Source organism: Filicampus tigris, chromosome 8 (assembly GCF_054856515.1).
Source record: "Filicampus tigris isolate MCC_2025a chromosome 8, RoL_Ftig_1.0, whole genome shotgun sequence".
In the NCBI taxonomy this organism is placed as follows: domain Eukaryota; kingdom Metazoa; phylum Chordata; class Actinopteri; order Syngnathiformes; family Syngnathidae; genus Filicampus; species Filicampus tigris.
In genome coordinates this window covers 1,903,072-1,928,983 of record NC_141224.1, presented here as the reverse complement: position 1 = coordinate 1,928,983, position 25,912 = coordinate 1,903,072, and the positions used below count along the sequence as shown (strand labels likewise).

The following is a 25,912-nucleotide window of genomic DNA, read 5'->3' as shown; positions in this document are numbered from 1 at the left end:
TACACACACACACGTAAACGTAGATTGTGTATTTTTAGTAAAAACATTGCAACGTTTCACAGATTTTTATTTCGTATGACAGAGGACAGATAATGCAATCTTTTGTACAACACAGTTCCCTTCTTTCAAAAACAAAGACAAATCTTATGTACAAATATAAAGCATGTTAACAAAAAATACAACATAGGAAAAAGAACGCATTAATGCTTATTGGGGGTGGGGTTATAAATAGCGACAGTATTCAATGGAACTTGAATGTAGCAGGAGTTTACATATAATAGCACCATTCCAAATTGTGTCATTAATGATTTAGGTCAAGTGACTTTTAGTGTGGCGGGGCTCGTTTGCTCTGTGCAGTGTAAAAAACGAACTCCAAAAAAACAAATGGAAAAAAAAAACCCAACAAAAAAAAAAATCTACCAGTGGGTTAAGACATCAGTCTCAGTTCAAATAATAATGCTGTCAATCTCTCCCCAGGAGAAGCTTTGAAGGGAATTTTCACTGTACTTGCAAAACTCGACTATTCCATTTGTTGTACATTATCTTTTAAACGGCAGCTACGATTGCTCATACAATCATTTGTGCGAGGCGGGTCGCCAAAATAGAAGCAGTCCAGCAAAACTAGCCAAACAGACATTTCACATACAACAAAATGCACACAGAGGCTCAAATGTCTCTCTTTCATTTTCAAGAACAATATGCGCATCTGTCATTAAATTATCACCAGCGTCAAAAAACAGAACGTGACTTTTTTCCTTTTCTTTTTACAAAACATAAAAAAGTACATATATTACTGTCCTTACAGAATTCAATATACTTCCATAGACGCATGAGCGGGGGTTGGGAACCTACGTCAGCATCACTACTTCTGATTGGCGGCTCCACCAAATTTTGTTTATCAGCGACAGTGGTGTCGTGGACTATTTGTTTTCCGTCTTTCCAGGTGGCGCTCTTAACCGAGTTTTGGAGTCGTGTTTGGGACCCCTAAAATAAAATAAAAAAAAATTCACCTGGATGGATGCGTAAATTGCAAATTGTTTAATGTTTTTGCACATTGCGGTCCCGAAAGGGGACTTCAATTGTCAGGAGAATGACAAAAAAAAAAATACCAAATTGAATAAAACTTGAAAAGAACACTTACAAAAACGCCCTGGGATGCTCATAATACTTAATTGCGCAATCCCCATCAGAGGACTTCTGTAAACTGATATAGGTTCCCGACACGTGTTAGAGTAAGCCACAGACAAGGCAAGCAGTCAAGGCAAATGTGCTGGAAAAACAATGTAACAGAGCAGGTGGGCCAAATATTGTTTTCCAGCTGTAAGAATCACAAAAAGAACCCCCAGCCGCCCGCCCCCGCCCCTCTACTGCAACTTTGATTTTCCACTTTTCAGAGGTACCAATTCCATGTTTAAAGTCCGACTTGGCACCTCCACAGTGAACAACAGCGACATGATGTCTATTAGTGCATTCTAAAGCAGAGCCGGCCGGCTTGGTCACCGTGGAACGCAGGAATACAGTATGGCCGAACGTCGTAGAGGACACTTGATAACAAAGCAAAATATACAGTGTGTTCCATTTGCTCACCACAGGTGACGATAATGCTTTCCAATGGACTCAAGTGGATGCTTTCCAGCCCCTTGAATTGACCGCATTCCCTCGTGTAGCTGCCCCAAGACGCCACGTCAACAGCAACTACCCAGCCCATCCCTTGCAAATTTTGTGGAGACATGACACGGAGGAAACGGTTTCAAATGTGGCTACAATATAGATATATGTAAATGGCACACAAAAAGCCAATCTGTGACTGTATATTGTACAATTTTGAATTTGGCAATATTCAAGTTTGTACGGGTAGTTGTCATGTTCATCCTCTTAATAAGGTTCCCCCGAAACGGACTTTCAATGCGTTAGCCAGTGTAGTTCTGTTTAAAATATGATTACTGAATAAATAAGAACCCATGTCTATTGGAGGTTTGTTATTCACAAATTCACCTATTTACGGTTATTGTGCTAGGGTTATATCAATAAGATTGCGCTAAAACCTCTGCTATCAGCAAAGCAGCGACTTGTGTCACGGAAGTCCGTTAACTCACATCTTTGAATGTTCTGGAGGAGCTAAGATTAGCCTGGGTTGTTTGTGGATGTACGTAGTGGCGAGTCTATGCCGGTACGGTACTTCCTGTGTGAAGGGCTTAGGCATTTGAACTCTGTTGCGAATCAAAACAGCAGCACCTAAGCAGTCTCCGACTAATGATGGCGTGTCCCCTACGCAGTATAACCGATGATCAAATAAACTGGCGTCAACCACTAACCAAAACGAGCATTCACACTCACATTCACAGCAATGGACAACCGAGAGACTTCTATGAACCTAGCACGCATGTTTTGGGAATGTGGGATGAAGCTGGCGTACACGCAGGAGAGCCACGCAAGCACAACCACACAGGAGATGTTCCGACAGAGATTCAAACCCGGATCTGTTGACGGCTAAGCAGTTGTGCTAACCACCTGAGCACTATCATAAATCCATCCATTTTCTACAGTGCTTGTCCTATCACATCGCAGCAGACTGCGGGCAAAAGGTGGACTACAGTTGCGGGGCACAAATAAACAAAAAGTCAATGCGCTCATTCTCATGTATGGACTGTTTCGACCCTTCAGCCGAGATGCGTGATTTTGGAGTGTGGCAGGAAGCCGCAGTACACCGAGAAAGCCCACGCGAGATTAGAGAGAACTCAAACAGAGATTGGAACCCCGATCTCGTGACTGTGAGGCACTGAGCGCTAACCACTACCGCACCGCGCTGACGGCCACCATATGAAGAAACGAGGTCGATTCTTTTCCCAGCGCTTGTTATTGGCCCACGTCCCTACATGGCCATAGTGGTCAGGTGCTGATGCCCGATCAGCCCCTTGCGGCCGCCGCCGCCCGCCCCCGGGTGCCCGCCTCCGTTGCCATGGCCGCAGTATTCCTGCAGGTTCTGCCGCAACGTCACCAGCGCCGAGCCCAAGCAGGCCCGGTTGGGAGCCAAGACCCCGCCGGGGAGCTGGAAGAGGACGGTGGCCACCCCGGCCATGCCGTCGTCGGTGGGCTCCAGGGTGATGGGCCCCACCTTGAAGGAGGAGTAGGAGAAGCCCATGAGCTGCGAGAGGAAGGGGTCGGAGCGGCAGAAGTGCTGGTAGCCGCTGTACGTGGACGGGTGGTGCTGCAGCGAGGCTTGGCTGCCGGCGGTGGCGGTGCCGGCGTAGTGGTGGGCGTTCAGGTAGTGCAGAGGCAGGTGCTGGCCGTTGTTGCCCCCGCCCGGGGCCAGGTGGTGCTGGTGGTGCCCCGCCGGTCCCGAGCCCAGGTCGTGTTTGTAGGACCCGGCCCCGGTGCGGCCCCTCTGGCCCACCATCACCCCTCCGAGCTTGGCGGAGCGGGCGTGGGCCACCGACACGCCGCCCCCGCCGCTCGACGGGAGATAGATGAGCTGCGGCTCGTCCGGCTCCAGGTAGATGGTGAGCTTGGCGAAGGGCCGCGACGCCATCTTGGTCATCTCCTGGATGTGTCGCCGCTGCTCCCGCCGGAAGTCCAGGAACTGCTTGACCTTCCACAGGAGCACGCAGACGGAGAGGAAGAGGAAAAAGCAGGAGAAGAAGACGGAGAAGAAGACAAACAGGTCGATGTGGGCTTGGTCCTGGCGCAGGAAGAGCAGGCCTTGGGACTCGCCCTGGTTGGCCGCCGTTCCCACCCCGCGCAGGGCGATGTAGAAGCGGCTGGACTTGAGGGAGTGCACCTCGTGCGGGAAGGTGATGACCACCCGGTCCCGAACGCCACGGACGATCAGAACCGTCTGCGGTTTCCAAACGGTGATGTAAGAAATGAGACCCTCGGCACGCTCCTCACGAATCTCCCTCTCCGAGCCCGCCGGCTTCGCCTGCAGCTGCAGCGGATTGTGGGAGATGACGCCTCCGCCGAGACCCGACGAGGCGTTGGCAAACACCTTGATCGGCGAGGGCGGCGAGTCCTTGTCCGCCCCCGCCGACGTAGTCCCTCGCGACTCCTCCTCGATCTTGATGGCGTGGACGCCCGAGCGGCGGTCCACGTCCACGATGAAGGTGTCGTGGGAGTTGGACACGTACACCTCCACCTCGCCGAAGGTCACGTCGATGGTGACCCGGATGTCAACGTTGGTGAACTTGGGCTGGGCGGCGAAGAAGACCGTGCGGCCCCGCGGCAGGTTGCGGATGGTCGGGTCGTGGAAGCAGTTGGTCTGCGACGTGGGGTCGAAGCAGCACTCGGTGTCCACGTTGAACTGCCGGTAGCACTGGCGTCCGTTGACCGGCGTGCCGTTGAAGGAGTCTTTGCACTTGGCGCACTGGAGGCAGTTTGACAAAGTTAATCAGCAAACTCCCGAGTCGATCGCTCACTTTTTGAGGTCGGTGGGGCTTCGTTTTCACTAAACTGCACAGTTCAGTTTGCAATACCTCACGGCCCAGTGCACATATACTGATAATCGGTCTCATCCTGAGCCCAGTTGCTCCCCTTCTAATCCAAGGGAGCATAGTAAATAGTAAATGCTGAATTCGGGATGTCGCCGAAAGATTATTCTGAGCGATTATCCTGTTGTGCGGGGTGTGTGGCAAGATAATCTGGAAAAATGTGAGCATAGTATCACTCTGTTCCCTCTCCTTTACTGCACGTGTCCGTCGGGCATCTCAAAGGATGAGTCATTTGATATCATCAAGTTTTATGATTCAGGATTGAACTGTTCTTTATACTTGTTGCACATTAGGGAATGTACAAATGGCGATCGATACATTAAGCGCGCAGTTTCGAAAAGTTTTAATGGTGGACGCAGACAGATGACTTCACTTGAGTGGATTCTTTCATTTTAGTGAAAAAAAAAAAAAAAGTAGTTCGTACCTGTTGCCTGTAGCAGTCTTTGCGGTCGCTCTGAGGGCTACTGAGACAGGAGGAGGTCTCGGTGTTGTTCTGGCACGGACAACCCGTGCCGTCGTGCTCATTGCACGTGTCTGCGTGGCCGTTACACTGACACCTGGAATTGCGAGGACATTTATTCATTTCTTTTATTTCTTTTCATTTGTTATTATTGCAACCGTAATCTATCACTGACCTAGGCCAATGCAGTAGTAAAGTCATAATTACAGCACATACTTGTATGAAAAACACTTCTCAGCCGTAAATACAAAACAATTCAAAATAAAGCAGGAAGCGCGAGAGCACTTCTTACACGGACGGCTGCATAAACCGCTTCCAGGCATTCCATTCGTAACCGTGAAAAGTTGTGTGTCGGTAACGTCGTAAAAGCAAATGGTTGCAAATCGCTTAGCGGCCGTTCGTCTCGGTACCGATGGCGGCCACTCACTTCTCGCACTTCCCCTGCAGCAGGAAGTAGCCGCTGAGGCAGCTCTCGCACTTGTCGCCAACGCTGTTGTTCTGGCAGCTGACGCACACCGCGTTCTCCTCGGTGGGACCCTCCGACACCCAGTTGTGGATCTGTCATGACCACAGGTGGGAGAGCTTCTTTGTCTTTGTGGATTTTATGAGGTTAGATATCGTAGCTGTTGTCGCTCAAATCGTTACGTTGCAAACCGGCATTTTGCCATTCTCTTCTTATGTCAAAAACCTAATCCTTGAATCTCAATTGATTAATCTCGTGCGGCGGACTCCTCATCATAGCACGACTGATGGGTTGCCAGGTTTGTGTGCACTACAAAAGATTATTCAATTCTTCCAAAAGCAAAGACGCTCGCTACTCACGCTGTTGGGCTCCAGGGGAAAGCGGCGCGGGTTCTCCTGGGCCTTCTTGTGCTCATCGCGGGACAAACACAAAGCGCTGTTCCCCCGGCAGAACTCGCGGCACGGCCGACAGGTGCCGCCGCCTTTGGCCGAGCCCACGAACAGCGGCTTGCACTTCTCGCAATGCTTGCCCTGCAATCGGGGGAAGGCGAAGCGTAAAAACACCCGACGGGCGCGCGCTGTGCAAACGTTAGCCACTTACGATGGTGTTGTTGTGGCATTCGAGGCAAATGTCGGGCTTGGCGACGCTGGCGCAATTGCTGTGTTTGTTGCAGCTGCACTGGGAGGAGCAGTTGTCCCCCACGAAGCCAAAGTGGCAGCGGCACACGCCGGGCGACACGCACGTCCCGTTCACGCAGCCCTGCGCGCACACCGGCTCACACAGACCACTTACACTAGACATAAGATAAAAGGAAAAGACAATTGCATACAATGTAATAGCCTCACTGTTTGTTACTTACTTCTACAGTTGAACACGATGCATTCCGGGGCTCAATTCAAAGTGCCATTGTCAAAAAAGACATACTACAGAATACCTAAGTTCAATTAGTTCCTGACCAAGCTCTTAACCTAATTTACTAATATAGTACAATCCTGCCACATTTTTTTGGTAGGATTCATTTCCTTGGGTTAGGGTCAGGCATCATTTTGATGCTTGCCGTGTTAAAGTGTCACCATATCGCATGACGTCTTGCAAGTTCATCGTTTTGAGCAACTTTAAAGGGCTTTTTTCCCCCCCCAGAACCATTTTTGGAGTAATCCTTAAATGTGCAACTTCAGGAATGTTCAATTTGAAGAGGCTGCAGTGGCCTTTTTAAACCGGTGGCCAGTGAGCTCACCTGCTCAGTATGTAGCCCTGTTTGCAAGTGCAGTGGTATCCTTGAGAAAGGTCATGGCAGTCCTGGGTGCTGTTGCAGTGGTGATGGCCGTTAGCGCACTCGTCCTCCTCCGGACAGTTCAGGAAAGACCAGCTGCTGTTCCGCAGCGGGCACACACCCTCACTCACTCCTGTGAGGACGAAAGAGTACAACGGTTTGAAATTTGGCTTGAAATATTTGGGAAGAGCCCATCCAAAATCAACTGTTGTCACCATCAAGTCCCCCTTGAAGGCAGTATCCTGCTCCGTTTCCCCCCCGCGTGGCGCACCAGCCGCACTGGGGTCTGGCGATACACTGGGAGCACTGGGAGAGCTGGGAGCACTGGGGAGAGCAGGAGTCTCCGCCGGAGAGAAGGCGACCGCACTGGCCCGCTTCACATCGCAGCGGCACGAACGACGGACTCATGCACTGCAGAAAGGGGTTACAGAAATGAGCAAGTTAAGACAGTTGCAAATATCTGCATTACCGTACTTTGGAAAACAATGAGCGGCATTTTTGCCGATTTTCTAACATGTTACGGACCAAACCAGGAAATGAATCAAAATCAATGTTTATATTTTTGCACTGCCATTTGGAAATAATGTCCTGCTTTAAAATAAAGGGATAGAAATTAAAAACATATTTGAAATGATTTTTTTTATCTGATTCACTCATTAATCGAAAAAATAATCCACAGATTAATTGATGAGTTGCAGCCCTGCTTCTTTGTATACAAGCAGTGTAAGCGGGCCTTGGTATTATTCTCACTTTTTAAGGCATAAGCACCGACAGCACTTGTCCATCGTGTCAGCCGTACCTGCTGCAGGGCCATGCTCCACACACAGTGTTGCCAGCCCCCGTCAGAGCCTCTGGAGCCCAGACAGAGGCTACAGTTGAGGAGGGTGTGGCAGGGCGGCGGGCACGGCAGCGGCGGCGAGGATTCCACCTGCATGGGCGAGACGTTGAGCAGGGCGTAGCTGAAGCAGGTCCAGTCATAGGTGGGGTTGACGCTCAGGATACGCCGCGTCTCGCCTGGTGAAGAGTTCATCGGAGTGAGCCTTGTTTTCACGGGAATAGACGATTATATTTGGAGCTGGGCGATGAATCCAGTTAGGATGCAAAAGCGCAGTCGGTGTTGCCAAAATAGGGACTTTTCCCACCCAACTAATGGAAAAATAACACGAGTAGTGAGTTTAATTATCGCTAAGAAACAAACATGAGCGGAATCATTTTTATCCTGTTTTGTGTATGATAAAGAAAGTCGGTGAAGAAGAAGAGAGTGGCTCTACTTTGTTTGTCTGTCTGTCTGTCTGTGTTGGCATTGTCAATATCCTGAGTGACTCGTTAAGCTGTAACGACATTTGTCTTTCACAGAGGATAAAGAATATATGCCAGTGAGTTAAAAAAAAAAACGTTTTTAATTGGAAATCAGAATTTTGTGAAGAAAAAAAAAAACTGCGCTTTGATTTGAAGACCATATTACCCAGGCTACTGTCGCTACCTGTGCGTTTGAACTGGCGGGTCCACATGCATTTGCCCGACGCCGTGCACTTGGGGCAGTCGGAAGCCTCGCAGCTGGTTTCCGTGCAGTTGCTGGAGAGGAAGATCTCTCGCTGGTTGATGCGACAGTCGTGTTCGGACGTGCAGCTGACCGAGCTGCTGATGCAAGCCCCCTCGGGGCAGTTGGTGCACCACTTGCATTGGAAAGCACCCTGGAGAACCAAAACACAAACAAAGATTTAACACAGGGGAGCCGTGTCCATTGGCGTTATGAGAATGGGCGGGAACGACCTGCGATGGACCGGAGAATGTCTTGGGATGTCGGGCCAGGCATTCGCTGCAGGTCTTCAGTCTGCGGCACTGATCCGGCTGGCTAGGGGTTGGCGAACACGGCGACTGGCCAGTGGAACAGCCCATTCTATTTGAAAGGTGGAGAGAATTTTTGAAATTGTACATAAGATCAATATTGACAACACACTTCAAAGATGAATGGCTTCAATCAAAAAATAAAAATATGACCAATTTTTTAAGACAGAACACAACACTGGTCCCTTATTAGGACCAAAAGTGAGATGGAGCCTACTACAAATTGAAGTTTGACCAACATCATGGAGCAACTTTGGAAATTCCAGTGTTGCCGAAAATAACGCCAAGCTAACGTTAACGCGTTTACCGTTCAGCACTATCGGAAGATGCGCAGGCCCCTCGGCACCAAACGCAGCTGCCGGTGGTGCTGTTGCAGGTCTCCGGCGTGGCCATCACGGCACAGGGGTCGGCGGGCACCGTGAGGTTCAGGAGTCGTCCCAAGGTGACCCCGTTGAAGCCCCCAGATAAGAAGAGGCTGCCGCCCCAGCTCGTCATGGCGAGAGACACCGAGCGATTGACCGAGTCGCCAATGGCCGAGTCTGGGAGATGCAGATGTGGCGCTTGGACAAAAGAGCGGAACTAAGGAAGATGCAGAGAGACAAGACGGACTACCTGGTTGTATCCAGGTGTTACAGTTGATCTGGTACAAGGACACCGAGTTGCTATAATCCTCCGCTTCTGTCCGTCCCCCCACGATGACCATGGTGTCTTTCATCAGGGCTGCGGCGTGGAAGAAACGTGAGAGGGGCTGCAAAAGAAATCAAGTGGAATGGCAGAAATAGGTAAGTGATCTTTTTTTTTTTTTTTTTTTTTTAAATAAATTGTGTACAACTTAGTAAATCTTTAGTTATCAATCTCTCTCTACCAATGAAAATGTTCCACAAGCAAGCCATCCTGAATTTTGACATATTGTCAAATCACAATTTGTCAAACGCCAATTATTGATAATTGATATTGATTAAATATTGATAATCTTGATTTTAAATATACATGTTTATTCTAATAGATTAAAATATATTAAATTGACTATTATTTTTTCTATGAATTGATTATGTGTCAGTTACTGTCTGTGACATGTCATCAAATTGACTAATAAAAAGGTAGAAGTGAGAAAATGTCTTTTTTTTTTTTTTTTTTTAATTAAACACAAAGAATCCGCCTGCTTTCATGAAGGACTACAGTCAGTCTTGCTCCAGGGATATTTTGACGGTACCATACACCAGACATATTATTAAAACACGTGGGAACTGTTTTAAAATGCGTCACACAGTATGGTGGACAAATTAATCGCAATGTGACACACGGAAAGTAGCTCTTCTTACCTTATTACCCTGTGAGGGCACGAGGAGCGACCAGGTGAAGTTGGGGTAGTAGAGGCTGTAAAGCTCTCCCGATGGCTCCACAGCCTCCACATGGAAACGATAACCTCCAAACACATAGACGGCGTCAGTCTGCTCGTGGTAAACGGCCGAGTGGCCGTATAAACCCGTCGGCGGCGTGCCGGTGTGCGCCACGACGGTCCAGTTTCCCGTGTGAGGGCTGAACTCGAGCAGGTGGTGGTTAAAGCCGTTTTCTGGGGAGTAACCGCCAATCAGGAGCACCGAGTTGTCCCGACGCACCGTCAGCGTGTGGCCCGCCACCGGGGGCAGCACTGAGCTCTGCCACAGAGGGTAAGGGGTTGTAAATTGGGGTTAGGGGGTGACAACAATCAGTTTGCGGTCCAAATATTGCAAATTCCACATAAGAAGCCCGCCTCTCTACCTTGTGCTCTCTCCAGACCAAACTGCTGAGGTTGAGACTCCAAGTGTCCATGGCAACAGAGTGCTGAGTGACTCCGCCCACTACCAGCATGTAACTGTGACCGCTTCCCATTTGGTGGCTGCTCAGCAGGGCAGCGGCGTGATGATAACGAGGGGCCGGCGTGGAACCCTCGTCCGCCGAACTCGTCAACATTTGAGTCCAACGGCGCTCTAACACGGAATATCTAAAACGAGATAAAAAGCCGTTATGACACATCCGTAAACAATTGAAGATAGAGCATTACATTAAATAGCGGTCTCTACTTGAATAAATAAATGCCTCGCCTCATAACTACGACTTAATACACAGCAATATTGCTGATGTGACTGTTAGTTACCTGTAAATATTTCCGAGAATGCCCTCTAAAAGAGAGAGTCCCCCATACATCCAAAGGTTGCCGTGAGGTCCAGAAACCAGAGAGTGGCCCATCCTGTGGAGGAACCTGTGGGCCTGGTTCTGGAAGGCAAAAAGTGCGTCTAAACGTCTGGCGCTATATGACATTTAGCGTTGACATTTATGCTGTACCACTGTCAGTTGCGTGTCCAGCAGCGTCTCCCACATCAGGCTGTTGGAGTCTCGAGGGACAGCGCAGTCAGAGCCGGCCCAGTTCTCTGAGCACACGCACACGCCCAGCGTCTGAGAGAAGAAAGCGATATCAATGAGACATCGCCACTCAATGCGACCAGCGTTTGCTCTCATCAGATCACGCCGCCACCCTCTGCAATTCATCTGAACTTATCATCACGTCGCTTACTATATTACAAGCTCCTCGGCCCTCTGCAAGTCCACAGTCTTGGGGACAAACAGGCCGGTCGCAGCGGGGGCCCCCGTATCCCGGGGGGCACTGGCAAAGCCCGCCTTGGCACTGCGCGCCACCCGGACACGAGGGCGACCCGTCGTCGCCATCGTCGGCGCTGTGGCGGCACCGCCGCACCCAGAAAGACGCATTGAAGCCTTGGGGCTTGTTCGACGACACGTTGGCCTCGAAGTAGACGGAGATCACACCTGGCGGCGGGAGACGGGGGACGAAGACGGGGGTCAGCTGGTTTTAAAGGAGGAGTACATGTGGTGTGGGGGCGGTGGGGGGTGGATACCTGTGGTGTGCGGGGTGGGGGCTTAAATACCTGAGGTGGCCTCGACGGTGATAGGCTGCGTCCTTGTTGTGCCGCAAAACGCACCGATCAAGTTATGGTCTGAATGTACGACGCCGTTGTCCAGGAAACGAGGAAGACCATCGAACACATACACGTATGAGCTCTGCAACATAAACACATCAGTGCATTTATAGCAGATATAAAAAGTCTCTGCAGCCATGTTTTAACGCCAGGTTTTTAGTGACGTCAAAAGGTAAGCGTCAAATAAAACCATTTTCAAAACTGTTTCCACCATGAATCTGACCAATAAATTCAACAACGCAATTGCACCAAGTTTCACTTTCTGTTCTAAGATCACGCTGAAAAGCAGCGGAGCTAACATGTCAACTCACTTTACAGTGCGTGTGGGAGTCGGGGTGCAGCGTGAGGGCAACGGGCGGACACGGCTGCCTGGGGAGACAGGGCGCCAGGCTCTCGGTCACCGACAGGACCCAAAGGCAGTGGGAGAGTCCGCCTTTGCCTTCAGTGCCACTCCGCCAGCCCAGGGATGAGGAGAGAGGTACGGCAGGGGATGAGGAGGTGGAGGAGAGCAGCACAGAGCGGCCCTGGCACTGGCGGTAGCATGTCCCGTTATTGCTACAGGAGGGAGCAAAGAAGAAACACTAATGTGGAAGAAACACAGAAATGAAATAAGACAACATAGTCCGATGGGAGTCTTGGGGTGAGAACGTCTTCTCGACTTGCCAAATAGTGAGCCCTCATTTAGTTCTCCTGCGCCGACGATTTTTTGGGATAGCTCTTTATAATTGTGCTCTTTTATGGCAGTAATTCTCAAAGTGTTGTACTCTAGTAGTACATGAAAACATCACTGAATTAAACGTTCAAACTGTGCATAATGTTATAGTGGCTTGAATCTTTTCTTAATCCTGTATAGTATGCTTGTTAAGTACAGTTCAGTGCTACAGTATCAATTAAAAAAATACATTGAATCTCTTAGAATTGTTGTTTTCAAACATTGATGTGTAACATATTTTAATCGAATCATTAAGTACAATATTTTCAAATGTTCCTATATGCATAGCAAGTGCAGTGTTATGCATCCACAGAAAAGCACCTTCTCATTCATAATGGAGTCTTACGTACTATAACACTCAATCTCAAACAGACTATTAGTGTTGCACAATCATTTTAATCGGTTCACACTAGCAGTTTAAGCAAATATGACAAAAACTGTTGGTTTTTTTCCGCTTTAACTGGATTTTAAAAATGCAACATACTGATTTCAATGTATCTTACAATCCTTTGCAATAAGTGCATGGCTGCTCTGCTGGTTGCATACATAACATACCATTGAGCTTACTACTAATGAACTTAACACGTTTGACTGCAAAGTTCAACTCGGAGTGACGAACAGCTTGAAGCAAGCGAAAAAGTGGGAACAGACGCAAAGAAACACTTGAATACTTTTAAATATGTTTAGAGAGGTGACATTTGTTTTTCAAATGGTCCCTTAATATTGCAGATTTTGTATGTGGGTTTGTAATGCATCCACCACCATCAAGTGGGGTTCGCTGAATTTCTAAAATGTGCACTTACCTGGGGTCACCGTAGTAACCGGGCAGGCAGGACTCACAGTGCGGGCCCTGGGTGTTATGTGTGCAGTAGCACTGGCCCGTCTGATTGTGGCAATATCCTCGCAGCGGGTCGCCGTGGCCATTACACTCGCACTGCACGCATCCGCCGCCGCCGGCCAAGGCCGAGCCGAAGCTCCCCGGGCGACAGTGCTCGCAGTGGGGCCCTGTGGTCCAGTCTAAAAAGAGAAGGCGGAGGAAAGTCAGTTCGACACATGTGGAAGGAAATACAAGCAAGCTTTTGAGGCTCCACCTTGGCATTCATCGCATATCCCCGGCGCGGTGATACAGGTGGAGTGAAAGTTGCAGCCGCAGTCCACATCACATTCGACGCCACTCAGGACCAGAGTGGCAGGATCGGACGTCCAACCCAACGAGCATTCGCACTCGAAGCGCGGGCTGCCGCTGCACTGACCCTCTCTGCACTCATTGTAGCACCTGCGGGTTGGGGAGGCTTCAGTTGAAACATCCGGACTTTGAAGCGGCTATATTGTGGAAAAGGTACTTTTGAATGGCTTGTATACAAATAGTTGGGTCTCTTGACTGTTCTTGGGGTACCAGGCCTGCCACGAATAGTCAAAGGTCCAAGACTAATTGATGCCCTCTAAAAGGTTTATGAAGACTTAAAAATGGCACAAGATAGTAGCAAAGCTCTACTTTTATATTCGCGGTTGAATACCAGGGCTCTTAGCACCAAGATTCCTCTATACGACGCCAAAGTAATACTTTTATATTCGACTATATACTTAAAATGTATTATATTACATAACAGTAAATAGGTTGGAATTTTTTTTCTAGTAAGGGTCCGTAGGTTCCACATAAAAAGACTGTGAAAAATAGCAAATAGTGATCCGGAATATACGGGGAAAGATTCCATGTGCTTCATTGTAGTGTGTGAAGGGCTGCCTCCACAATTCCAAAGGCTTTCATTGTTTTTATGGGAAGTCACTTTGGGCCGTTCCCTTAAAACACAGCAGCCTCAGAGAGACTAGATATAGGGAGCGTAAACGTGTCCTAAAATGCTTAATCATTGGGCAATTGACAAAAGCTTGTTAGAAAGGCATTATAAACCCTTGAAACTGTTCTAATTGGCAAAAACAATGCATAACGCGTCCCCTTTGAGATGAACAAGGTCTTACGTCTGGTTGCAGTGCAAAGTGCCGTCCCCCGTGAAGCCTCGTTCACAGTGGCACTCGTAAGAGGTCGGGGTGTTGATGCAGGTGGCGAAGGGGTGACAGTTGTGGAGGCCCAGGCGGCATTCTTCCACATCGGGGCAAGTGGGGTAGGACCACACGGCGTCTTGCTCTTCCACCTCCATGTGCTCCAGCTCCAGCTCCATGTCCATGTCCAGAGGACGAGGCGGGGCGGAAGTCTGCGGCTCAGGGCTGGAAGAAAAGAAAAGAAAAGAAGAAGAAAATCATCTTGTTTCTTTTCTGGGGCAAATGTCCTCATTTGGGCCGCGGGTGAGCTGGAGATTACTTAGCAGCTCGCGCTTCAGCTACGGCCACGCTGCAGTTAAAGACAGATGGGTCGTCCATTCCAGCCCAATCGCCTCTCAAACATCTAGAAAAATCAAATGACAACATGAAACAAAAAACACGATCACGTAACCTGGCCTTTGTCGTCAACTCGACCTACTTTCCAATGGTGGGGTTGTTGTAGTCGCCACACCAGCCACATTGGAAGGTTCGCAGGCAGTCGGTGCAAGTGTTTAAAGCGGAACACTGCTTGCACTGCGGAACCGAATGCACACTGGCCAAGTGGGAAAACGGTCAAATTAGCATTATGAACCCAATTTCAGTGTGCCCGAATAGCGGCGTGTGATCGCTACCTGTCATACCAGTCCCTGCACTCTCCATACGGGTATTTAGTGAGGTAGGCTGCGAAATAGAAGCAGGCCTGGGCGGATTCACACCAAGCACACTGGCTGGAGTTGGAGAGGCACTCGGAGCACGTCTTCCGCCTTGGGGGAGCCAAGATAAACACCGTTGGAGTATGCTGTATAACAGATGCACTAAACCGTGGATTAAGACCATTCTCATTGTTATCTCACTGGTTGCAGACTCTTGGACAGCCTGCCGGGTGGCGTATGGAGCCCTCGAGGCGTCCTCTCCTGCTGCACTGGTAGTCTCCTTTCTTGCTGAAGTTGATCTGCCACTCGCAGTAAAGGTCCTGCAGGAGGACAATGTCACCTTTGGAGGGGGAAGTTCTAAACCTAAATCATCCAGGTCACCTGACACTGCTTTGTATAGAAAATACTTCAATCAATAACACACACAAAAATTGCAGCCTTGAGGTTTGTGGAATCTCTTGCAAGTTTTAAAATAGGAAAATATCATTTACACTAAAAAGTAAAAGGGCCAGAGTGTAACAATGAATTTCATTGTTAGTGTAACTGAGCAAGGTGCTTGTAATGTCCCTATGCCATTAAAAAAATGTGCGTGGATGCTTACACAACTATCCTGTATGTGTATGTAATATTAAAACTTAATTCTCTAAATATTTTCAATTTTTGCCTCTTCAAATTATGGCTTTACAAAATTATCAATTCATTCTTGTGAAATTACAAATGAATTCACTTTTAATGATGACCGTTTTCTTCTAAAAATGTTGACTGTTTTGTTTAATCTTCCATCTTTATCCTGGCAGTCATCGCCCCTCGCCGTTCACGTTTTGCCATTTCACTCTACTTATTCTTGTAACATTACAACTTTAGTCATGAGCATTTCTCAATTCCTACAAGTAAATCACCGACTTGATTCTCATAAAATGATTACTTTTTTATTATCATTATATTACCGGTATATTAAATTTCAACTTTGCACCCTCGTTAATTCCAATTTTGCTCATACTACATTTCTGACTTTTTGGTAGTAGGCTATATAATACTTCATTCTCAATAAAATATTTTTTCTCTTGCAAAATGATGCCTTGCATTTGGACATTTTTTTTCTTCAGAAAATGTATTGCGGTCTCACAAATTCATGTGTGCAAAATCTTGAACGCATGCCTACCTGAGTGCAAGCCGCGCAATCCCTGTACTCTTCGCACAGTGTGCAGTGGTGGGGTGCCAGCAGCAGATGGCGCTGAGCCATCTCTCCCACTCCCAGATCCCCCTCTGGGCACGGCTCCAGTTCAGGTCCCCGAAGCAGGCAGCGGGACAGCGACGGGCACCAGCCGCAAGACTGGTCCGACAGACAGGCCAAACAGGACATGTAGCCTGAACAGGAACCTGAGCGATAGGGTTCCAGGAACAGGAAGGAGATTTCCTGCAGTTCAAGAGGAGAAGAGATGGGCTCAAGTTGCTGCTCCAGAGACGAACAGGAAGGAAAAACAATACTCACGCTCCCTCCCGGCAGAGTTCTGTTCCAGATGAGGGCCATCTCACTGGTCTGCCCCGAGCCCGAGTTGTTCAGGTAGCCCTCGGCCTGGACCAGGTAATGGTTGCCTCTGGTCAGGTTGGAGAACAGCTTACTCCCGTCGGGGCGAGACAGCAGCTTCAACTCTTTCTCCTGCTGAGCCGCCCAACGGCCTACCACCTCCTGCATGGAGGCAACAAAATGATGGCAATCAGGGGAAGAAAAAAAAAAAAAAAATCACAAAACTTCAGAAAAACTGGTAGGAAAAGCCTAGAACAATTCATCATATTTGGTCTTATAAGATCATTACTAATACTTTTTAACTACTTTGTTGTAAAAAAATTAATACAAATTTGTTACGTTATGTTATGGAACTATTTAAAAAACTTGGCATACAAATGTGACTTTAACCTTGCAAAATTTCAGCTTTGCTCTTTTTTTGCATGTAACAATATGACTATTCACTATTCACTGCCACCAAGTCCAATTTTAAATTGTCACGACGAGCCCCATTTTGCTCACCAGTTGGCTGGAGTTGGGGCCCGATGCCACCCGGGCCTCAAAGTGGAGCCTCTGGATACGGGCCCACATGGAGACGGTCTCGGCGGGAGGGGCCGTTGGCGCCCCCCACAGTGGGTGGATGAAGCCCCTGAACTGCAGGGCCACGTCCATCTCGGTGGTCGGGCTGAGGATGATGGTGGTGCTGCGCAAGATGGACACCTGGCGAGAACACAGCGGAGGGGGGCGGGCACAGCGAAGGACGGGGTGGAGCAAGTGGACACACATCAACAGAGGCACTATTCTCTACACTACTGCAATACTTTAAAAGGGACACACTGTGGAAAACTGACTTTTGAATTGCTTGCACAGAAACAGCTGCATGTCTAGAGTGCCTGCCCACCCACCAAGTGTGAAATTAAATCATGAGGTAAGTGAGCGGGCTATTTCTGAAATGTGTCAGTGAGCGAGCCGTCTTAAAGTAAAATACCGCCTTCTGGGTGAAGATCGGCCATTTTCAACAAACAGTCAGACTATAAGCAGATAAACACAATCGACTGCTCTGCGCTGCTGACGTGAGGGCCGGTGAAGTGGACGCTGCCATCAGCGTTTAAAGAATGAAGGCGACGAGTCACTAATCGTTTTTTGGTATCTTGTCTTCCACTCTCTAAATTCACAGAGGACTTATGACTGGCCTGTCTGCTGCGTCGCTGGACTATGACGCTCTAACAAGGCGACATAGTCTTCATACAGTTTATCTGTAGGATGTGAAAATAGCAGTCAGCCTTGCTTGTGTCGGCTTTTCAGACGTTATAAAGACATCTATTTTTTTTCCTATATGATAAAAGTTTATTCATATTTACTTTGTGTTGTTGTTCTGTTTGTTCTAATTAAACATATATTCATCAGTCATCTTGTGATGGTACGCTGCTTTTTGTTGTTATGCGTCAATCTGTTTCTCACATTTCTCATTTCTTTAATCTTTATTGCTATTAACTATTTTTAAACTCTCAGAATATTTTAGACCCCATTAAGAGTCATACATTCAGTTTCTATTACTCAGATACTCTAGTTTGCTTTTTCTTCATTATTATTCTTGTAATATGAACATATAATTCTCCTATGATCATTACTTTGCTCTCTGTACTTAACACTTGTAAAATTGTGTCTTCTCGTGATATTTCAACTTTATCCATTTATTTCCTATGGCGCTTGAACCTTACAGGGTCAGACGTGTGCCGGAGCCCATCTCAGATGACGTAGGGCAGGGTACATCTTGAATTGTTCGCCAGCCAATCGCAGGGCATATATTACAATTACAGTTCCTTTCAAATATATTTTACCTTTATGGTTTCTTCAACGAGAACACACAAAGGCATGTTCCAAGGTTCAAAGCCAGAAAGTTCTAACAACTAACCAAAATTTGCTGCTAACTTGCGGCAACAACAGGCAATTACACAACTTTTAGTGGGTGGCGATGACATCAATTCCTCATGGATTTCGCTATTCGCAGAGTATGGCTCAGTCGCTATACCAGCACATAGCAGGGGTTCACTCTATCGAGCATAAATATGACTGAATTCCTGTAAAATTAGGACCTCTGTGAAATGATGTCTTATGGCATAACTAGTCACTTGAACATACATATAAATGTCAAAGCAAGGCACCAAATGGTAATAGAAATCCCGGCTTCAAGTCAGAAAGCAACATTGGAGGAAGGAAGGACGGATACGGTAAGTAAAGAGGGGGAGGAGTTACAAGCACAACTATTTGAGACTGGGACTCCGTACCTTGTCAGGCTGGGAGTCGTTGCGGGGGTGCTGGAAGGTGAGCAGGTGCAGTCCCGGGACATAGTTCTCGGTGCGACAGGAGTGGAGGGAGGTTAGGAAAAGGGTACGCTCCCCCCACCAGCCGTACGCCCCCGAGATCTGGTCCACATGGCACACACTTTGCTCTGCGAGATCGAGAGGGAGAGGTCAGCAACACGGACAAATACAATCTGACCTCGTGAGATCTCAAAAATAATGCGGTGAGCCTGATCGGCCGCGCTGGTGTTTGCCGGACGGGAGTCAGAGAGTGGTGAAACACTGGCGACGTGCGCCAGAGAGATGGAAGAGGCGTGTCAAATGACTGTTGTTGGTTTTTTGGGAGTGACCTCTGCTATCTCAGCTGGGCGCATTGAGCCAAGTGCTGGTGTTTCTCAATGTCAAGGATGCTAGCCTCCCCCCCAGTACATCAGTACATGACGTATTACAGAGAATGAAAGAAACCAGTGGTGGTCAACTGTTTCATGAGAACATAAAGAAGCTACCATTTCACTCTTCTCTGTTATTAAAATTCACTATAATCGCATCTTCAGACATATAATGGAGTGATAAGAACATAAAAAAAAAAAAATAACAGTGGAAATTTTAACATCATTCTAAGTCTCTCAAATTTTTGCAGCATTACTGACTTTAATGGCACACAAAGTCTAAATGTTTTGCTTTTGGGGAAAAAAAAAAACATCATTACAAATCAAGATGCGCATTACACAACAGAAGGGAAATTATCCCCCCCACACACACATTTATAGACTTATAATAACACCTAAGGGTTGTGAAAAACATTAAAGGCAGACATTCGACCCACTAGTCTGCCATGCTGAATATTTTCATTTATTTACCTGTAAATACATTTGCATTCATTGCCATAATTGTTTATTAGCAAATAGCTGTAGTAACTTCAATCCAACCATAAAAAAGAAATACGGATTACAATTAGTCAAAGAATGCTTCATCCATTTGAGGAGCCCTTCCTTGACACTGAGGAAACACCCAAAACAAAACTTTTCGTCTCTGACAAGCGCCCAACCCAAATCTAGTCCCTCCCAATATATTTCCGTCAGTATGCGACGCAGCCCTCGGACCGCCGCCGCCCCTCCTTCCTCCCTCCCTGGCTCTCACCTGACACGGGCAGGCAGGACTCGTTCTGAACACACCAGCCGAATTCGCCGGGTGCTCTGGCCAGGGTGGGCGGCGTGCCGCTGAACACCAGGCAGGACTGGCAGTCGGACAGGAAGCGCGCCAGCCCCAGGCAGCCGGTGCTGCCGCACTGCCAATGGAAAAAGGCAGTTGGGGGGGAGTTGCTGCAGTAATGATGACAGTCCATTTACAATTGTGCGCTTTCCACATTACCTGATTAGTGGGCTGATACTCTCGACAGCGCCCTTCACACCAGCTGCATTCTGGGTTCTTCAGACACATGCTTTCATCCAGTGCTTCGGCGCAAAGGGCATCCTAGTCACAAAAGACATATTGACACAAATATAATACCGTTATAACATACATGACATTTAAAGGGGAAGTCAACTCAAACATTTTCTCTACAGTAATTTGTACAATAAAATGTGCCTTCAATAGTCTAAACATGGCATTCTGATTAATATTGCGTTTGTGGAATATGAGTTCAGTGGTAAAATCCACCCATTTTTGGCCATCACTGGCGCCCCCTGAGATGGCTAAAAACAGGTGGATTTTTTTATTTAACTCATATTCCACAAATGCAATATTAATGAGAATGCCGTGTTCAGACTAGTGGAGGTGCGCAGACCATATTATTGCAAAGAAAATTTTGGGGTTGACTTCGTCTTTAACTCATTCACTGCCATTGACGAATTTACTTGTCTTTTCACATTTCAGCCATTCAATCCCAGGAACTTTTTTATATTTTTTTCAATTTTCTTATAACGTTCGGGTAAAAGAGGTTATGAAAATGTCTGGCTGTGAATGAGTTAAACAATGCCTTTTAACGCTAGGATTTGTCGGCTTTTTCTAAAGAGCTCCGTTACAAACAACAATGAATTAAAATGAGACGGCAAATTTCTTTTTTTACTGGTTGCTGATATGAACATAAGTGTTTTCTCTCACCCTGTCACCTTCATTGCTACTGACAAACAACGGGACTTTGAAAGCCACAAGGTCTCCACGGGTGACGCCGTTGTAGCCGCCGGCAACCAGTAGCACCCGCCCCTCCATCACGGCGGCGACGTGGGAGTAGCGCCCCTTAACAGCTTCCCCACCTGCAGAAAAACACAAGGATACAATATAGGCCTAAACAGGAAGAGAGACAAAAGTCCAAGAAAGAGAAGAGCAACTCACTGAGTGACCATCTCTCCCCTGCCAACACCCACTGGTGACAGCCCAAATGGTAAAAGAAGATCTCCTCGTCGTAGCACTTCTCCTCTTGGTAGTGGATGTGAACATTGCCACCTTGAGGGAACGGACAAACGGACAAATACACACAAAAAGTCACTTAAGTCAAGAAAAGCTTTGCCAGCTGAGGCCTGCGCTTCCATTTTGGCTCACCGTAGACCACCATGTAGTTTCCGATGACGGTGGCTGAGTGGAAGGCTCTCTCACGGGGGCCGGTCGCCGGGTAGCGGGAGCGGAACGCCGTCCAAAAGCGTTGGTCCACGTGGAATGCGTCCGTGTTGTTCACCCTCACGCTAAACCTAGGAAATCACGTAGTCCCATCATTTTGTTCTGTTTGACAAGAAGGAGCCCCGAGTGGAGCTCTTGACTGCTATGTTAGCTTCTTGCGCTAGTCGGCATCACCAGGTGCCACAAATGGGGAAAAAAAAAACGTTTCAACCTTAAAATGACATCTTCGCCTTTTTTCTTTTAGGTCGTTTACCTGGCGGTGGTCGGCCGGTGCCCCCCGTAGACCAGTAGCGTCCTGGAGGGGCTGTGGAACACCATGGAGTGTCCAGCGGTGGCCGGTGGCTTCCCACCGGTGGGCTGGATGATCTCCCACCGCCCAGAGCCCCGCAGACTGAACCGATACAGGGAGGAGGAAAACATGTCCTCCTCCGTGCGACCTGGCATATAACAAGCAGAAACGGGAGTGAAGTGGAAGCTTGCTCGTAAGCACTGCATTTACAGAGTTCCCCAGCTTGCTGCTGCCATGCTGTATCGCAGATTTTTGGTTTTTTTTTTTTGTGGAGGGTAGCTACGTGTTAAACACCAGGGTAGCATGTTGTGTTTAAAAACCCACCTCCAAACACATAGAGGTAACTGTCCACTACGGCTGTGGCGTGATTGGCCAGATTGGGGGCGCCACCAGTGTTGGGAAAGCCAAGCTGCTGCCAGTCATCCTGTAGGGGGCGATACATCCAAACGTCGCTGGCCAAGGAGCCGTTGGCCAGCTCCCCACCAAAGATCACCATGTTTCCCACCCACTCCACAGCCGTGTGGGAATGCCGCGCCAACTGCAGAGAAAATAACAATCAAATATGAATAATCCAATTTTCTGTGTTACAAACTGGAATGGTCGTTTACACTATTCAGGCTCAAACGCCTTCATCATATTCAAATGCACAAGTCGACTTGTGAAGTGGTATAAAATGAAACTAGTGACATAAAATCATAAAAAAGAAAAATCATTTTTTGCTTGGTTCTAGTTCTCCGAGTGGTGTTACACCAGACCTAAAAATTGACTCATTCAGGCGAGACAAGAAACGAGGTGTCTAAAGTGTGAGCTGATATTTTTTATCCTCTGGGTATTTTGACGAAAGGAAAAAGTACTTAAGGGTACTTACAGGTGAGTGACCATAAGACCTGCTTTCCCACTGGTTGGATGTGAAGTTGTATTTGTTCAAGTCACCGAGCGCTCTGTTCAGGTCAAATCCTGGAGTTTTGGGGAAAGACAAGACACCAAACAATCACACTGTTGCTTTAAAACAAAACCTAAAAATGCAAAGCAGAAAAAAAAAGCAAACAACTCTCACCTCCAAACAAGTACATGGCTCCAGTGGCGGACAGGTACACGCCCGCGGAACCTGTCCTGGGCGACATGTAGGGGTCTCCCTCGCTGATGCGCCACCACTGTCCCGCCCCGCTGTCGTCATGGAGACCGAGCCGGCAACTGTGACCCAGGAACCCGGCGTGACACAGGCAACGCTCTCCTTTCTGATGCAAAAAATAAATAAATAAATAAATAAAAATCACCATTCTCGCTAGTGATTTTAAAATCTCAGATTTTTTAAAAATGTATTATTATTGTTTTACACAAAACAAAATGGTAATAACATTATTTTCATCAAGTTTTGCTTTTTATTTTTTTCCCCTTCTGGGATTTGCTTTGGCCTGATTTTCACTATTGTACTCCGAAACAAACTTGAATGAATAATTGAAATCGATTTATCTGCCTGCGCTAGCTACGTGTGTTCATTCCAAACCTCACCTTGTCACACTGGCCATGCGTCGAGCAGGTGTGGGAGCACAGGGGCGTCGCGCAAGACGCCCCGCCCCAGCCCTGTTGGCAGTGGCACTTGTGCGTGGACGGGTCACAGCGTCCGTGGCCGCCGCACGCGCCGGGGCACACGGAGAAGGTGTAGGTGGCGTTGAAGCCCAGCAGGTTGTAGTTGGCGTCGCTGAAGAGATGAAGCAGCATCTACAAAAACAGGAAGCGAGGTCAGGATCGAAATTCAACACATGTTGGGATGATCGGTTAAAAAAAAAAAAAAAAAAAAACAAGAACCTTCCCGGATGTGGCCTCGATGGGCTGCGGCAGGGTGTTGCCACTCAAACTGGCCAGCAAAGGGCTTTGGTAGGAGTCTCCGTCGTACACAAACAGGTAGTCATAAGTGCACTCTGTGTCCATGAAGGTGAAGTTCAGCACAATGCGGTAGCTGCTGCTCGGTGCTGGAAGGATAGAAAGATGAGGGGGAAAAAAAATCTTGCAACTTGAAAAACTTGAAATTTGTGAAACTGGCAAGACAAGGTGCCTCTGCTGTATTTTAAGGTTAGAAAGCTGTAATACAAACCCTTGATGAGCCACTCGCAGTTGCCATTGACCGAGTAGTTCCCCGGTCCATCTGTCACGTAGCCCGGCGGTCCCCTCAACACCTGCCGGTGACCCTTGCAGTCACCCGCCTGGCACGTGGGCCACCAGGCCAGCAGCGCCAGCACGAGGAGGAAGCAGACGGGCAGGGGGGAGGCCATCCCTGGTGCTGTCTGTGTGATTTGGGGAAGAAAACGGAGATGACTGTGAATCATAAGGCGGATTTCAATGAGTGTACATTCGTGATTCCCATCAACTGTCCTGAAATTTCACTCAATTTGTCCAAAAATGTATTTACTACAAATGATACATCTTTGTTCATATATACAATTAACCATCGTCAATCTCGAATTCCACGTTCATGGTCTCGCTATTTTGCGAGGGTTTTTTTGTACAGTTCCTAACTATTCTGTTCTGCCTTGCATTTATTTTGGCTGTAATTCCACCGTTGACCACTAGATGGCAGCGTACTATTAATTTGCCACTAAATTTAATTTAAGAAGACTGAAAATAGGAAGTACAGTATTTCAACCTGGCCTAGTTTATTCCTAAGGTTAATAATTACTGTCAGTCCCTTTTAATCATGCTTTTTACACCTACAGAGAGCAACGGCTGTAGGTTCATTTAAAAATCTTTGGGCTTGATTATCGATGTACATTTTGAAATTATGAGTTTGTTAGGGATTTATTTACTGTAAACACAGAGGGATCAATACACTGTACAATGTTTTGGTGTTATCCAGTGATATCGCTCTCTCTCAATATGTACATACAGTATACATATATAAAGCACCTCATGATATACTTATCTATGTATTAAGGAGAGCATGAACTGGGTCATGTATAGCAAGATTTCAGCCAACAACCTCCTTCCCTCCCGTACTGAAGATGGGTCACTGCTGGGTCTTCGAACATGACAATGACCCAATGCATACAGCCAAGATAACCAAGGAGTGGCCTAGCCAGTCTCCAGACGTAAATCCAACAGAAAATCTTTGGCAGTAGCTAAAGCTCACTGAGAGCCCCAAAACCTGACAGATCTAGAGATCTGTGTTAAGGATACGGGCCAAACTCCTTTCTGCAGCAGTGTGTACAAACCTGGTGAAGAAGGACCTCTGTAATTGTAAACAAATGGTTTTGCACCAAATATTAACACTTATTCCCAGCACTAACATACAAATACTTAAAAAAAAATCTATGTTATTTAGGATTATTTAGGATTCCGTTGTCACAGTGGACTCACGAGGAAATTTCAGACCCCTCCATCATTTCTAAGTGGGAAAACAAAATTACAATGTACACGTTTACATTTTTATTTCAGATTGCGAAGTTGTAGTATTGCAAAGGCTCGACAAAGAGGACTTCTTTTAAGGAACCAGCTTCTAAAAACGCTTGATTTGTTTAGCGAATTCGCTGCAAGCTTTACAACGTAATTTAAAATTCAAACAAATCACGTTACACCAACTAGTTCTTGTTTCGTGTGACTTAAGAGCAGAAAAAAATAAACACCGAGTGTCGCGAGGATAACACTAAAGAGTGTTCCAAAGCGATGCTACACCGTTAACCAGCCATGGCCCGTTAGCTCGCTAGTTAGCTACCTAGCATCTTTTTCGTTACATTTTGCCAACATACGGTACGTACCAGTTCCCGTCTCTCCGGCCCCGTAGCCATTTACATCTTTTTCCCCCTCTCTCTCTCTCTCTCTGCCCCTAAGCTAAACTAGCCAGTCGTGAGCTCGTCGTTGTTACAGAGAGAGAGAGAAAGCCGCCCGGCCGGCTAGCAGGCTGCTAACAACAACAACACGGCTATCCGCTAGGTGGCTAGTGAGCACAGCCTCAATCGGAATCCAGATGCGCACTCATTCCGGATCAGTCATTATTGATGTAGGGCGACGTAACACGCCGCCCCGCTGCCTCGTTCTGGAACTGACAAGGCCAATAAATAAGCAGAGGAATGAGGCGTTTAATTCTCGCCACTAGTCTACAGCAGCCGGAGTCACAGGATAGATGCTCGTTTTGTTTTTGGAGGTCGCCACCGACACAAAAGCGAGTCAGGCATGCCTGGCTCGGCGGCGTCACCCTGTGGAGATGCCGCACAACGCAACGCACATCTGGATCTCGATCTTCTTCTTAGGGAGTTTATGGCGGTTGGCAAGAAATTGTCAGGTGCATTACCGCCATG

The 25,912-nt window shown here is 47.5% G+C and overlaps 1 protein-coding gene across 1 annotated transcript; it reads right to left on the bottom strand.

The window, feature by feature from the left end:
- Positions 1 to 50: 50 nt before the first annotated feature.
- On the bottom strand, positions 51 to 25,824 carry megf8 (multiple EGF-like-domains 8). Its single transcript, XM_086037895.1, has 43 exons — positions 25,373 to 25,824; positions 23,716 to 23,905; positions 23,430 to 23,593; positions 23,133 to 23,342; positions 22,678 to 22,858; positions 22,489 to 22,577; positions 21,945 to 22,158; positions 21,585 to 21,768; positions 21,257 to 21,402; positions 21,050 to 21,160; positions 20,819 to 20,970; positions 20,087 to 20,188; positions 19,856 to 20,003; positions 18,701 to 18,864; positions 16,935 to 17,132; positions 16,398 to 16,595; positions 16,068 to 16,322; positions 15,107 to 15,225; positions 14,885 to 15,016; positions 14,692 to 14,805; positions 14,533 to 14,616; positions 14,193 to 14,438; positions 13,307 to 13,491; positions 13,019 to 13,232; positions 11,815 to 12,058; positions 11,453 to 11,585; positions 11,083 to 11,333; positions 10,854 to 10,964; positions 10,666 to 10,784; positions 10,290 to 10,512; positions 9,851 to 10,186; positions 9,141 to 9,276; positions 8,836 to 9,067; positions 8,454 to 8,580; positions 8,164 to 8,374; positions 7,480 to 7,694; positions 6,896 to 7,091; positions 6,645 to 6,813; positions 6,008 to 6,200; positions 5,767 to 5,937; positions 5,372 to 5,502; positions 4,909 to 5,041; positions 51 to 4,360 (listed from the first exon to the last, which is right to left on the bottom strand). Exons 1-43 carry the CDS (start codon positions 25,400 to 25,402, stop codon positions 2,873 to 2,875), a joined length of 8,649 nt encoding a protein of 2,882 aa, XP_085894021.1. The 5' UTR covers positions 25,403 to 25,824; the 3' UTR covers positions 51 to 2,872.
- Between the last annotated feature and the right edge of the window lie 88 nt (positions 25,825 to 25,912).

Bases quoted from the DNA above. Each gene is read 5' to 3' on its own strand.
- megf8 (XM_086037895.1), bottom strand. From the start codon at position 25,402: ATGGCTACGGGGCCGGAGAGACGGGAACTG. The intron at 23,594-23,715 runs GTTTGTATTACA...CTATCCTTCCAG, and splicing joins CTGCGAGTGGCTCATCAAGG to CACCGAGCAGCAGCTACCGC. The intron at 9,277-9,850 runs GTAAGAAGAGCT...TTTCTTTTGCAG, and splicing joins TGCCCTCACAGGGTAATAAG to CCCCTCTCACGTTTCTTCCA.